The following is a 15,568-nucleotide window of genomic DNA, read 5'->3' on the forward strand; positions in this document are numbered from 1 at the left end:
AATAATGTAATTTTCGATGCAAAACAAACCTTTACCGTAGAGTTAATACTCTGTGCGCTCAATGGGCAATGAGCTCGCCACTGCCAACTACTGGAGTGGATGTGCAATTACACTTTATTGAAGTATGGCATAAAAAAAGCACGTTACCCAGGTTCACATGCCCACCACGCCCCCCCCCCCCAACACTATTTAAGAAGCACTCCTCTAAATGTTTCAAAATCCTGAATTTTGTCCTTGACCTGAATATTGACTGCATGAAAGTGTAGTCACTTAGTAATAATAATAAAAATAATAATCACAGAGATGGATGGAGTACTGCAATCCTGCAGACTTTTAGGAATTTGAGGATCCCAAAAAGCTTGATTCAAATATAATCAAAAACCTTGACTTTGACAAAAAGTGTGTATATTAACCTCCCAAGTGTTTATTACTATTACCAAGTATGATTATTGCAGAAATGAGCACGTAATGTCTTTCACCTCTATATGCCTATTCAAATATGTGGAATTCTGCTTTCAACAGTACGTTCATGTGCACTGTGTTACATCTAGTTAAAGTCCATTTGCACTGTACTCTCTGCTCAGAGAGGATTTACTGGATAAGTGTCCCTCGCACTTGTGACACAATCCTTTTGACCATCAAGCACTCAAAGCTGGATTTGAAGTGCTTCTGAACCCTCATGAACTTGCGAATATAAGGCGGAAAGAGTCTCCTGTACTCCATGCACCCCACCGTGCCCCCTCCCTCCCCCGCCCCAAGGTCTTTAATCAGACCCCCTATATCAACCCAGCTGGCATTGAACCATTATAATGCTTTCCTTTGATTAAAGTAAATAAGAGCATTTGACCGTACGATCAATAAGTACAGGCTCGAGCAATGAATTTCTGTAACATAAATCTTCTCGCTGCGTCAATGTGCGGAAGTCGTCTCGGTATCGTTTTTGCTGATTAGTTTCCCCATTACTCAAAACAGATGTCTGTTTACAGCTGATAGATGATCCAATTATAGGGTATTTGTCAGTCATTTGGTATCTGCCGCAAGTCAAAGGTTGTAAATAATTTAACTGGCTACTGTAGTTTCGGTACATGTTGACCTGACCTTTGGGTTTGTTTTAACTGGAGTATAGAAAGCCTCGCTGGGTGTCTCGAATCCACGTAGCATCCAGCCACGGCTGCGGGATTATCTATTGCAGCTTGTCATTACAGGTAATGCTCAACACTTGTTTCCCTTTTGTCAAAAGTAATCTCCTTGACTCCGAATGTCATTGCGCTATTGTCTACCCCGAATGGCCAGGCACCTTGCTGCTCCTTTTGTTGACAGGCGTCAGATAATACACATACGGACATGTCTAAACTGTAGCTGACCCCGCAGCTCCTTCACTGCAAAACAATGCACACTTTCAGCTGAAAGTCTTCAACCCCCTCTTTCCCTCCTGTGGACAGTAGATTCGTGCAGTCTCCCTCCTTCACTCGCTCTGTAATGTTCTGTTGTGCGTGCGTGTGTGTGAGTGTGTGTGTGTGTGTGTGTGACAGCTGCCTAATTGGGCATTCTCCCCTCGTCGTAGCGCCTGCTCTCTTCTCTCTCCTCCTGGGCTGGGGCTGCTGACGAATGGCAGCGGATTACAGATGAGGACACTGTGACCTGCCTGACCTTGCTGCACAGCCGCGGGGGAGAAAGAGGCGGATGGGGAGGGGAGGGGGAGCAGCAGAGCACAAGGGGTGGGGAAGACGGGGTGCGAGGACTGCAGAGGGGCGGAGCAAGCGGGAGGGGTGGGGGTATGTGCTCACAGGTGGGAGGAGGGGTATCAGGTCAGCAGAGGACGAGGTCGTACAAAGGTGGGGGCGAGATTGGGAGGGGGTCTGCCAGGTGGCTGGGCGAGGTGGGTGGGTGATCAGACAAATGACAAGTGTAACATGACAGGATCTGTCCAGCCTTCCCTTCCCTCCCTCTGCCCATGTCAGTATGTCAAGGGCATGAGCCCCCAGCACTGCGGCATCACCCCACCCTCACCCAACTTATTTGTGAATGTATTTTCCCTTCCTCTGATCCTCTTTTTAAATAAATAAACAACAAATACGTGTTAAAGCAGCGTCTACACGACTTTTGGCTTGCCTCCGTACTTTCACCCCCGAGCTCCGACAGAGGCAGCCATAAGGTGATCCTTTAGTGTGGTGAATTTCAATTTCAGTGTAGATATTTCCATGCCCTCACCCCGTTCTGTGAGACTGCCAAGGTGAGGTTGTGTCCTCTTGTTAAGAGCGATTAATGGCACTCGTTACTACATCATGAAATATCCCTGACCATTCGTAGCAAGCTGTTGTCTCTCTCACTCTCTCAATCAAGCTTAAAACACTCAGTTTACCTTATTTACGTAAATTTTTCCTGATGTGTGACATGTCCGATAAGAGATGGGTTGCTCATGCTGAGTAAATTTAGATTTAATCTTCATGTGTGTGTTCGTTTATAACCAGAGAATGCTCGCCTAAAATTAGCATCCAAAGTCGTCCTTGTTGTTGTGTGTGGCATTTTGCATGTGTGTGATTCTAGGACACTGCTGGCTTTCTTTTAGGTTTGTATTTTGACCTGCTCCGGGTGTATGCGTATGTAACACCATTCACTGCCTGAGTCAAGCTGCGCAAGCTCTTTTAATCCCATGCCCCGGTGCACGTAGGCTTGATTAGTGGCAGCAGTTATCTGTGCAGAAGACAGCTCGCCCTGCTTTAGCATTTGGTCAGGTCTGGGGCACGGGGGTGGGGTGGGGGGGCAAGTCATGAGAAAGGTGAATGAGGAAAGAGAGAGAGGTGGGGGCCACATAGGGTGGATACTGAGAACAAGGGAAGAGGGGAGGGCGGAAGCCTGATTAGTATTCCAAAGGAGCACTTTTGCCAGTAGAGCAAATTGATTACTGCACTTTACCTGTATCAGCCTCCACAGCTATGGATGACAAGGTACGGGAGCATGACGTGTGTCTTTGTTCACCTCTCAACCACAGTAGAATCAGAAAGTTAGCATTTGACTTGTTAAGGATTCTTTTTACCTGTCCTCTAAGCACCTTTTATTCTGATTACCAGTGGATAGTTTTCTTTGGTCCCTGCCATAGACGGATCTAGAAGACAAAACGTACATTCATTTTACCTGGGCTGGTAGTGAATCTCCGTCATTTTAACAAAATGATAGTCTGGTTGCAGTTGGATGCTGGCCTTGTCTGCCACGCTGTATGATTTAACACGCAATGACTGTTAATGGGGAAAACACGGAATACACCAAGTCCTTGGTGTTTATGCGGATATCCAGGTGAAGGTGTTCATTGCTGTCAGTGAAAAGTAATTAAAGGAAATTATTCTGCAGCATTTCAAATGCTTGCTTTGTCACTGAAATAAACGTTGACGACAGATGTTTTCAACTCATACAAAAGCCGATACTGTTACATATGATACGTATTGTAGATATCTCGCTGTTAGGACTGCAATTTAAGAGGAAGGTTTGAATGGAAGGAGGAACGAGGTCAAGGCCTGGTGATTATGGAATATGCCGGTAGTTGTATCATTGGTAAAGTAAAGGTCATGGTAATAATTTAACTTTTAAACTCTGCTTTTGCAAGTCTCACCAACCCAAAACAATCATGGAGAACAGATTACGAATCAATTGCATTAAGTGATAATTAGCAACTAAAAGGCATGGGTGCTTGAGTATTTTTTTTTAGCTAAAATGATACCAAACAAAGTTTTTTCTCAGTACTGAAGTGTAAAGTTAGATCTGTATGCCATGGTGATACGCACCAGAAATCTACATCGATGTTGATGAGAGTTGTGACGCAGGTATTAAAATCAACATTTTTATCTGCTCTCCTTGTTTGCTAAATTGGGCTACATCCAGCACCGAAAGCTACACAAAGGAGATCCTGTTTTTGACTTCCTTGCATATTGTAGACAAATCGGTTCGTCTCCTTGCTGCGAACTGTCCTGCATTCTAAGCTATATAAATCACTCTAAACCAGGGGTGGGCAAACTATGGCCCGGGGGGCCACATGCGGCCCTGTTAGACGTTTTAATCCGGCCCGCCGAATTTAAAACAAATTAAATGAATAAACATTGTTAATGTTTTATTTTCTAAATATTGTGTTTTTTTTCACAGACATATATTGTTGTAATGCTTTTCTTCACTTTCATTTAAAATCCCCTGCTCTAAACTGTTATGTAAATCACTGATTTGGTTGTACTTCTTTACATTACATTGTATAATATTTCATATAGGGCTAAGAGGAACAATGGATGACCAATCGAGTCCCCGCTTTTGTCAAAGTGGTATAGTAAAGGGCAAACTTAAATGTTTCTGCAAAAGCAAGGATGGATGATGAATCTGCTCATTTTGCCTCAAATCGGAGACTGAACTTCTTTGTCCAAAGGGCAAGTCTCCATGATAAACTCTTAAGTAATCAAGTTGGATTGTCCAAGTTTAATAATTAGCAAGCAAATGTTTTGTCTATGCTCAAAACGGTTAACATTTTCAAATTGCTATTTTTCCACCTTTAAACATTCCGCAGTCCTCTCCAAGGTGCGTATCAGCCGGCCATTTCTTCTGCATGGCTTTAAAGAACAACCGTAGCAAATTAAACCCAGATGCTTTCATAACCCAGCTGGAAAACGTGTATTTAAACTTGATTTCATAATTTGGATTCTGCTCCGGTGTCTGAATTATAGGGCATTCTTTCCTTGGTTCCAAAAGCTACTGGTGTGTGAGTACCGGGTCGGGCATCGGGATCAGACACAGCACTAATCTGATTGAAGTCTCCTGTTCATTGGCTTGAGTTCAGATCTTCCTTGCCAGCTGGACTGGAGCTGCTTGATACTTTATTGTTAAAGGTTACCCGTAATTGTTACATACTTGATTGGGTTAAATGTATCCAATTGAACTAATTAACGTTATAAAATAGTGTGTCTTAAACCCGGACTGACTCTTTTGTTAAACACATTTTATTGGGAATCATTTTTATCAAACCTATGTAGGTAACATGCTACTTTATATCACATGGAACAAGGTCAATCCGATTTTTTTTTTAATGGCAAACTCATTGTAGAAATATGTGCTTTCTTTTAGACTGTTACATAGGATACTCTGGCGCATCCCAAATTACTCACAGCAAAAATGGGGGGGTGGGGGGGAGCAATACTCATAAAGTTGGACATCTTGCTGACTCATGGCAAAAGGCCTCTTTAGGGCTGATGCCAAGGATATTATGAAAATGATTCATTAAAGGCCAAGGATTTTAGCTGGTTTTACCTTGCTTCCAGGGCAGCCTGGCAGTGGGACATTTGATCTCAATTGCAAAGTGGCCCATTTCCCTCAGACATCACTGCTGCAGTCGACATCAAAATGCCGAGCGCTGCCTTTTGGCGTGCTGGCTATGGGGCAAGCGGCTGTTCTTATTTTCAGCTCTGGTGTTTACAAATGGAAAATTTTGTGTTGGATCAGAAAGGAAATGAGCACCATTTTGGAAAGACGATGTAAGCAAACGATAACCTCGGAGTCCAATTGGAAGAAATCGCGTGGCGATTGATGGCAGTCACGGCTCATTAAGAAGGAATGTGTGTGTTTAATTGATGCACTAATTTGCGAGCCACTCAGGAAATGGCCCTTGGGTGGGTCTTGCAAATGGCACACAAATATTTGCTATAGATACAAATATTTTTGTAAGCCTATCGGTCGAGGAAGGTAAGCGGAAAGTATTTGGGAGTCTGTGATATCTCTGCTGGTCAAATGACTCGTCTGTATGCATCAAAAACCAAATGCTTACCTTCAATCTTAGTACTTTTTGTACCAAGGACTTCCGATGAAGTTAAAAAAAAATTAACCTCGCAAAATTCTATACTTCAATAATAATTTGGTAATTTTTTTTATTAGCATTGGGGACTGTATAGACCCAAACTTGAACTTATTTTTTTCTGTAATGCGGTATGTTTACGTGGTTAAATTAACAGTGTTCCCCTATTGCGGTGTTTTCAAATAGTGGGGCTGACCCCTCTGGGGGGGCATGGTGCAATGCTGAGGGGGGTGCGTGTGATCCTGGGTAACATGCTTTTTTTACGCCATACTACAATAAAGTGTAATTACACATCCACTCCAGTAGTTGGCAATGGCGAGCTCATTGCCTATTGTGCACAGCGAGTATTAACTCTACGGTGTTAGCTTATTTTGCAACAAGAATGCTATTATTTATAGTTGCGGCGGAGAGTGGGGGGTGGGATGGGGGAGTGAATTTTTTTTTTTTTTCTTGTTTGGGCGGCGGAACAGAAAATAATTGAGAAGCACTCCCTTATTGATTGTTGATGCACCTGCAAGGTTGCATATGATTGGTCAATCAAACAAAAGCACACAATTCTATATGCGCATTAATTTATCTCACAGATTTGTTTAATATGCATATTGCCTAATATGTTTCCAATATATTGTGAAGCCCCAGTAAGAAGTGGATCAAAGTGCTGTAGTTTTTGCATTCGCCTGTGGATCGCATTCCTGTGTTGTCTTGTCCGGATTGACCTTTCTACAAAAACATTTACTTCTTCAAGCTCTCCTGCTGTTTGCTACCTAGGTATTCTCTTGTTTACCCCTCTCAAGGTGAACAAACGCTTTTAATTCGACTTCCCTCCGGTGCACTCACTCTTTGAAGAACAGCATTTGGTCAAGGAGCTTCTGTTTTGCTTTTATTTAATCATGCCACGCCATATTGAATTTGCAAACAGCGGTCACACTGCATGTGGAAGCGGGCTACGTTGTTGTCTACGTGCGGCAGGGATGGGCAGCAAATTACATGATATATTGGTGTTCAGGCATCGCCTCTCCTTTTAAAATTCCTTTAACCTTGACTCCTCTAAACAACAGGGAGAACACATCTGCCAGGGTGATGTCAGACATTAGTACACACTGCTCGGGCAGCATTGTCACTTTTTATTAACGCCGAGAGCTTTTCTATGGACACCAGCTGTTGTTTGAAGTGCAAAAGCCTTAGTTACATAAATGACCTTGACTCTAAACACTTAACTTTAGCTGCCTTCCCTTCTAATCCTTTAGTTTGTTGTTATACATTTTAAATTGATTACCGTTCATGACAATAAAGGTCATTTCGGAACTTTATTTTTTATTTTGAGATTAAAGAAAAGGACTGCGTAGGCAAGTATGTTCATGTGGAGGTCACGTGGAGGGGGAGCGAAGGTCACATTCTTAGATCTGTAATCTGCGCCATCTGTGTCAAATTTTGATATGGGCGTCTCGTGTTTGCAAGCTAAAGATTCTGTGACCTTTACTGCTCAGTTACTTTTACATATAAGAGAAGATGGTAAGAAAAGAGGTTGAAGAGGCCTCCAGTCAGTTGGTGACGCTTTTTGCCCTCCCCATCACTATGCTTGTCCTATCACATTTATGTGGCAGAGAGTCGGGATACAAAAAAAAAAAATCACTTTAGAATCGCGCCTTCTCTGTCATTGGCTGACATTGTCAAGGATAATGCATAATCACCCCTAAACTGTCGAGCGGTTTGTCGGTGCTGTGGCTCCCCATGGTGGGGGAGGAGATGGAGGTCAAGCTTTTTGGGTGCCACTACCAAAGAGGTCACGTGTTAACGTATGTGGAAGGTCATTCTCATTGTATACACCGGGGGAGATAATGTAATACTAATACACGCATCACACGGTATGAGAGAGGAAATGAGGAGGCAATATACGTTAAGCGCTGAGTATCGAATTTAGAGGACAGCTTTCCCTATCTTAAGGTAATGCTTTAGTTAACCGAGTGTTGTCACTGAAGAACATGATTTTTTTTTTCCAAACCGCAGCGCTAGTAGTACTCTGACTCTCACGTCTCTCAAGTTGGCAAAGGTCTCCACTTTTGTTTCGGGTTATTTATACATTATGAGCAACACTGAATGCAGTAGCCAGCTCAGTGTTCCTGTGCTCCTGCATCGTCTTGATTTTAACGTTTTTCGGACAAACAACCGCAGTTGGCAAGATTATCAGTATTTACCCCTGTAGGAACAAGGCAATGAATCATGATATTCAAAATACCTTGCATCCAATTTCAAAATACATGTGCGCACAGGTTTGATGCAGGGATCAAAGGTGGTTGCGGAGGCATTCTATTAAAATTGTGTTAAGCTCACTGGCGGGAAAATAGCCCTAATCCTGTGTATCCAAGCAGCATGACAGCAGACGTCAGATGGTCCAGTATGACCAGGTTGGCTTTTGTTGTCATCAGATTTAGGTCAACAGCTTAAAGACGGCCTTTATCAGTAATTGATGCCAGTGGCCCAGTCTTATTTATTTACTTTTTGTCCTATATGCATTAATACGGTACACATTGTGCTTAAACCAGTTTGTTGATTATGTATATTTGGTTAGAAGAGGTCTAAAAATGGCTCACCAGATTGTTACGTTAGTGCTACTCAGACTTAATTGCTCCCAATTTAAATCCAAATTCTAATCCCAGCTCATTTTCAAGGTGGAGTTAAAAGGACAATCTTGTTAACCTTACTGTCATGACAACCTGTGTTTGTGGGGGTGGATTTCAACCTGATTAAAAGTTCACCGCATTGTTGTTTTGACCCTTGCTCACATTCCCTGTTAGGTATTTAGACTGGCAACTGCATGGGTTGCCATAACCTTTGGTCATGATCAAGGACTGCTGTCCGGTTGCGACCAACTATGTTGGGCCACTCAGGTGGGGACAGCTGAAGCGAGGTGGAAACTCTGTATTAATTAACCTTTGTGGGAGTTGGCCATGACTGTTGGAGGTGTTCTGTAGCTATGGAAACCATGCTCACGGGGTTCACTGATGAAGTCTCCCAGGTCTGCGCCACTGACACTGTCATCGTAACTGGCCCAATGCACATCCAGTGTCACTGGTTCTGTCCTTCGGACTGTGGTGTGGCGTGAGGTACAATCCTGATCAATCCTGAACCACCAGTGCACACCCGACTTTGTACACACACACACTTTGTCTGCAAGTAATCTCGCTGTATTTGTTTCTACACTTTGAAAATGAACACGTATCACATGATGTCAGTTATGTTATATCCAAAGACATGAGAAGCAGAGATAACTTGAAGGTTTTATTGCTCTCCTTGCGTTATTTAAGATAAATACGGGCCCTTGACCCAACATTCTGTGGTCAGAATTATCTGTAAGTGCATTTGTCTTTAGTAGCGTTGTCCTTATTAATCTTGTCACAATAACAAAATTCTAACTTTAATACTTCTCTGTAGTTTTTACTGACAAAAATGCTATTTTAAATATGGCTAAAATAATTGTATACGTGCAAAATGTGTGCTCGTAATGTATCATTTTTGATAATACATTTTCAATGCATGGCCCTATAGTAACCCAACATCAAAGATTTTGAAGAAAACGACAAATTAAACAGTGGTTTTTATTTTATTTTATTTTTAATATTGGCATTAAGCTAGCAGACTTTCATCGAACAAAATCGTGGTTTGATGGAACATTTTGGTGCTTTAATAAATTGTACAATTCTATTTATTTTAGCTGTCAGATTCAGTCTGTTCAGTCTTTATTGCTTAAACAAATACTAAACAGTTTTATGGCGTGACTAATATCTGGTAGCAAGCACACTTAGCCTATTCTTTTACGTACTGCAAAGAAGTACCGGTGCAGAGAATAATGTAGTCATACACATTTATGCACACATCTGAACGTAATGCTTGCGAATGAGTGGGCGGCTGGATGCTTTTTTGTGTAGACTGAGGGTTACATCGTGTGAGATGCTGCTCATGTGCATAAGGAGCAGGAGGTGGTGAGAGAGGGGGGGGATAATCCACTGAAATGACAAGCTGCATAAGAAATTATTCACAGCTTTCACAAGGCACTTCTTTTTTTCGAACAAAATCGCTCTGAAGGGGCTTATGTCTCAAGACCTGTTTTTCAGAGTAGTGGGCTTGAATTTTCAATTTGGATCCAATCAGAACGAATCTACATTTGTCACCCATTGGGCAACTGTGGAGTTGGGGGCAGTCAATCTGAAATGTTGCTAAGTAACAACAGTGGCAAGCAAGGTAGAGAAATGAATGCGATGTAGTGGTGTGCTAATTCCTCCTTTTAACAGTTTCCTCATTTTCTTTGTCTCTCTTTTAGGTGCCTCATGTGAGATGTGCATTTGCCACTGACACCATCACGGGCCATGGAATGTGAAAACACCTTTCCAGCAGTATTCCTCTGACCCCTTATGTTCTTCATAGAAACCTGGAGGAAGACATTCTGACAACCTATGGTGTAGAAAGGCGTACAGTATTGCCTGGATTATCCGTAACCATGGTTGGTGTTACATCCCAGTGTTGACTGTGTCCACCAGATAGTGGTCACATTTCTTGGTACTTGAGAAGTGCATGGCACTGTCAACCTGATGATTTAGTTGACATTTGTTTCCTTGTAGCGCTGCTGAACCATACAAGGGGATCCTAGTATTGAACATGACTCATGGGGAGGAGCCTGGCCCTGAGACACACACGGATTCAGCTGTTTTAACTTATCTGGAAGGTTTACTGATGCATCCAGTGGTGGCCGGGCCTGGGGCCACGGCAAGCAGGAGGTCTGAGGCTGCCCATAGCAACCAAGATCAGGGAGACAAGGTGGGCGGTCCATTTCAGCTACCCACTCATGGCCCCACAGCTCCAAAGGCTGGAAACAGTGGACCGACCATGGGTGCTTCACAGCACTTGAAGAAGGCTCGCCTCTTGCGCTCTGGGGCGTGGAATGATCCTGCGAACCACTGTTTGAGTTCACCACCAGTGGAGCTCAATGGTCAAGCGGGAGGCTTGCAAAATGGGTCGCAGGAGGATTCTCCTCATGGCGGGGAGAGTACTCTTTTGGCTTCCCTACTTCAGTCATTCAGCTCACGGCTTCAGAACGTGGCAATGTTTCAGCACTCAAACAAGTCACCAAGTGAGCGTTCGTCTCCGTCCACTGCGCCACCTCCAGCTAAAGAGCCGCTGCCTGTGTATGGGACTGCCTCAAGCCGCCTGAAGGGCTTAATGAGAAAGAGCAAACTTCAGAATCACAGCAACACCCCTTACAGTCGCCGGGGACACAGTCATGACAGACCACCAGAATCACCCCGGGCAGCACACAGCGCCACCCCCCCTTCTGCCACTACAGCTTCTGAATCAGTATCCTGTGCAGACCGTTTGAAGGCCGTCGCCAACATGGTGAAAATACGTTCCAGTCCATCCCCTTCACCCAAGCCCAGTGTTGCCTGCAGTCAGTTAGCCCTACTGTTGTCCAGTGAAGCCCACCTCCAGCAATACTCCAGAGAGCATGCGCTCAAAGCCCAGCTGTCAGGAAGATCTGCCAGTGAAAGACTCGCTGCCATGGCAAACCAGCAACATGGCCTTGAGAAAAGGCCTCAGAGTGTGGGCGGGACTTTGCCAGAGACTCCAGAGACATTAAGTTCTTTAACAACCCAAAATGGTGTGACGACGACAAACACACTAACAACAACACTCCCTCGGTTGGCCTTGTCCAGTCCACAGAGCCCCCCTTTGCTGTGTGGGCGCATCCAATCACCCACTCCTCCACATACTCTGAGCCACTTTCACAGCCAACCCCCTCGGGAAAAGCGAGGCTTTGACTCACGACCAACTCGCCCGCCCCAAACATGCAGCAGTTTGCTGTTGCTACTCCTCAACAACCACAACAACCAGAAGCAACTGACAAAAAATGGACACCTGGAGGATAGCTATAGTATTCTGCCACCAAGCGGCTCTTCTTCAGTTACATCTGATAGTGAATGTTCCACCCATGAGAAAAGCCTGACCAAGGACAGCAGTGATGCCGAGACTTCCTACTCAAGCTGCTCTCCCATGGATCTCTCTATGAGAAACTGGGCCAAAAAACAAGATCCAGGGCCAAAACCTTCCACACCTTGTTCCTCTTCTGCCTCGTTTTCTCCCTTTACACACGCTGTATCCAATCCTACCACTACTGTTTCCTCCAGTGTAACGACATTCTCTTGTCATTCTTCTGCTCCACCCACTAATGCAGTCTTTTCACCGCTGCCCACTGTTGTCTCTTCTGCCTCCAATTCTATTTCTTCATATTCCTCTTCTTCTGCCTCTACCTCCTCCTTGGACAAACTCACAGACTCTTTATTTAAAAAATGGAAGCCTGAGCCATCAGGAGCAAACATGAAGAGCAAAGAGTATGACATGAGCCCAGATCTAAAATCTCAATCTAAGGTCACACTAATGCAGCTTCTGCTTGAGCGCAGAAATAACGATACAGTGCATAAGAACGCTGATGAGGATTTGCCGCTTGATATAACTATGGCCACCATGTCTCGAAGTCAACCTAACGTTTCCTGGGAGGAGTCTAGGACGAAAAGCCCAATAGAAAAGCCTGTTGCCCCAAATCAGCCTACGTGCTCACGTAATCGGGACCCAGGCGGTACATTGTCCCCACACCCCCCCTCTCCCCAGGTCCAGTCAAGCCCATTGGATTTGTGCAAGTCGAAAGCCTTCCCTGCTGAGAAGGCTTCAGAGCCTGCCTTCAGTGCCAGTAAACTGTTACAAAATCTGGCTCAATCAGGAATTGCTTCATCCTCCCCACCAATCCCATCTGGCAAAGGCTTGAGTCAGGAGCTTGATAACAGCAGGCCCTTATCCCTATTGGAAAGACTCAATGCTCCGATCAACAGGAGTACCACTGCCACCCCACTCTCTGACATACCTGCAGGAAGTGGCACTCCTGCAAATAGGAAAGAAACGTTTCCTCCCCCTTCTCAGATAGAGAACCTTCTGGAGAGGCGCACGGTGTTGCAGCTTCTTCTAGGGGCAGGCTCAACTACAGCTTCAGTCGGCCGCAAAGAGAGGCCTGAAGGGAGCGGCAGGAGGAGTGCAGAGTTGGAAAGGGGGAGTTACGACAGGAGCCCCAGTGTCTCAAACATCTTTGATAACGCCAACGTGCCGGCTGTTGATGTCAGAGTCAAAACAGAGGAGGGGGTGGGGCCATCCGCGGCCATGTCTGAGGACGTAATCAACAAAAACAGGCAGACCAGCTTTGAAAAACCCTGCCCGCTGTCGGATACTGACTTGAAAACAGAACATCGACCGGCTGAAGTTATCGCAAAATATGGTCTACTTAGCCAGTTGCTTAAACATCAGACAGCTCCGTACTACACCAGTGCTGTTTTGCAGACCGAGTCACAACCCAGACTGGTAAAAGAGGAAAAGCTAGACTACCCAAGCCCCAGTCCTAAAAAGAGACGCTTATGTTCTGATCAGACTGACAGTTTGGACAATACCAAGTCTCAGAGAGCATTTCAAAGGGGTGACTCAAACATTTTTACCACTCCTGGTGCTCAGGTGGCGCCCGACAAGCAGAAGCACCTAAAAGAAGAGGAGTTTCCAACCAGGAGCCCACCGAGAGACACTTTTACCAGAGAGAGTCGGGGATTCAATGTGCTCAAACAGCTGCTGCTCTCTGACAACTGCCTGAAAGAGTTGTCTCAGCAGCACCGTGGGGCATCCAGCCCTTCCATCCTGCAGGCCAATGGCAAGGCTAAAGGCAACATCCTCAGTCAACCTGCTCCTAATCACAGCTTCCTCCACCTGCCCAGCTGGCACCCTCACGGTTCGCTCAACTCAGGGCTTTCGAGTAACGTCAGAACACTGCCCACCCCTCCTGCGAGTGATAGCCTTATCCGGGGTCATCATCCGGCGCCATGGCAAGGTCCACACAAAAGAGACCCACCGAATCTTGTCAAACAGGAGCCGGAGAGCCCCGCTCAATGGAATAGTCAGGAGAACGATGAGGGCTGTGACTCAAACCCGGAATCTCCTCGGCTGTCACGTTCCAACCCTATCCTGTATTACATGTTGCAGAAGGGCAGTGTTCAACTCAGAAAGGAGGTAAAGAATCAGGCTGAAGCGCCTCAGTCTGTCGTGAAAATTAAAGAAGAGCCAATCAGTGACATGCATGCTTATGAACAAAGCTCCACCCCACAATCAGCAACCAACCGCAATGACAAGCACAGCCAGGACAGGCAGAGGCTGAGTCAGTCATCTGAATAGAAGTTGTATTATCAAATAGAACGTGATTTATTATTCAGTCTTCTTTTTTTTTTTCTTTTCTTTTTTTTTTATTCAACTGCTTGCCAAATTGGTCGAGAGAGACAAATGACACACACACAACGCGAGTATCAATTGCACACTGCTTTCTTTAAGTCGTTCAGTACTTCAAAGAAGATCTATATTTGCCTAAATTAACTACTAAAATAACCAAAATTCACAAAATAACTCACCGGTGATGCTCAGGCCTTTTGAATTTTTATTATCTATTTTTTTCCCCATTACCCCGTCGTCGGCTACAATTTTTTTCGGTTACGCTACATAGTTGATAGTGAGGAATCTTGGATTCAATTCATTCTTTAATTCATTTATCACGTTGCAATGTCTCCATTGTTGCCTGCCATTAAAAAAAAAAATGATGGTTCCAAAAAAATGGTAGCACTCAGTTGAGTTGTATTTTTCTTCTCCATCCCAGCCATTTTAGCTAACTCAATATTCACACTGCAGCTGATACAGTAGCCTTGTTGAACGTTAACGCAAGGTTCAAAGTGTGTTGTAATATAATGACAGTGGGATTTTTGCCAACAAATTTGAATGCTTTTGTTTTTATTTGATTTCGACAGTGCAAATTCAGGGAAGTGTGTTAGCGGATTGTATAGTTTTTAGTCAACTGGTACCACGGCGCATGTGTGGTTTTCTGCCAAATCTGAGAAACGAAGCTTGCCACCCCAGTTGCCACCATTTGTGTTTGTGCACAAAGTTTGAATATGAAGCACATTGGCTTTTACTCTTAATTTCTTCTCAAGGAGCACCCAGAGTTTGCACTATTGAAGACAAATCCTCCTTGTCCTTTACGAAATAATTAAATGGCATGTGATTTAAAAAAAAAAAAAAAAATGTCAGTATTGTTATCTGTTGAGAATTTGACAGCTAGTGATTTTCCCCCTTCCATTTCTTAACTGTTGTGCTTTCTAGACCTTTCTGCGGTTCGTCTCTTGAGTCCTAAAAATGGCAAAAGAATTGCATGATAATGAAGAGAAGACCACAGGTTGTTTTTTCAAATCATTGACTAGACTGTATTCTTTTCATTTTCATTTCACCAGCCGTTTTCTCCACTTAGTCGTGTGATCTTTTGAAAATACATATTCATACTGTATGTCTCTTGAGTTATTGATACAATTTGACAATGTTTCAATGTATTTGTGTAAATAGTACTTTCAGTATGAAAGATGACTATTTTGTAATGTTTAAGCAAAGATATTACCCTAGTTTTTATTGCGCTGATATGTAAATATGAATTATATGCGTACCGGTGTACATACAAAGAAAGAGGATGTTATGCCCATTCTTTTTTTTTTTTGTTTTGTTTTTTTTGGGGGGGGGGGTTGGATGGTTTGTTCTTTGCATGTGTTTATGTGGTAAATGATAATCTATTCTGCGCTGTGTTGTGTAATAATCTGTCTGACTCTCCTCACTGCTGCCTGTTGCATGCAGACGCAT

General features: G+C 44.0%; 1 protein-coding gene across 2 annotated transcripts in view; it reads left to right on the top strand.

The window, feature by feature from the left end:
* nrip1b (nuclear receptor interacting protein 1b) overlaps positions 1 to 15,414 on the top strand; it is a 33,450-nt gene extending 18,036 nt beyond the window's left edge. Inside the window, exons 2-3 of one of the 2 annotated variants that reach the window (XM_088280250.1) lie at positions 10,140 to 10,319; positions 10,438 to 15,414. In XM_088280250.1, the coding sequence (XP_088136376.1) occupies positions 10,475 to 14,071 (3,597 nt within the window). In that variant the 5' untranslated portion in view covers positions 10,140 to 10,319; positions 10,438 to 10,474 and the 3' untranslated portion in view covers positions 14,072 to 15,414. Of the gene's footprint in view, positions 1 to 2,868; positions 2,949 to 10,139 lie in introns of those variants that run through there. The other variant, XM_088280251.1, reaches the window with a different exon arrangement.
* Positions 15,415 to 15,568: the final 154 nt, after the last annotated feature.

The sequence above is a fragment of the Idiotropiscis lumnitzeri genome, chromosome 17 (assembly GCF_059441095.1).
Source record: "Idiotropiscis lumnitzeri isolate Australia: NSW breed Sydney's pygmy pipehorse chromosome 17, RoL_Ilum_1.0, whole genome shotgun sequence".
NCBI classification, from domain to species: domain Eukaryota; kingdom Metazoa; phylum Chordata; class Actinopteri; order Syngnathiformes; family Syngnathidae; genus Idiotropiscis; species Idiotropiscis lumnitzeri.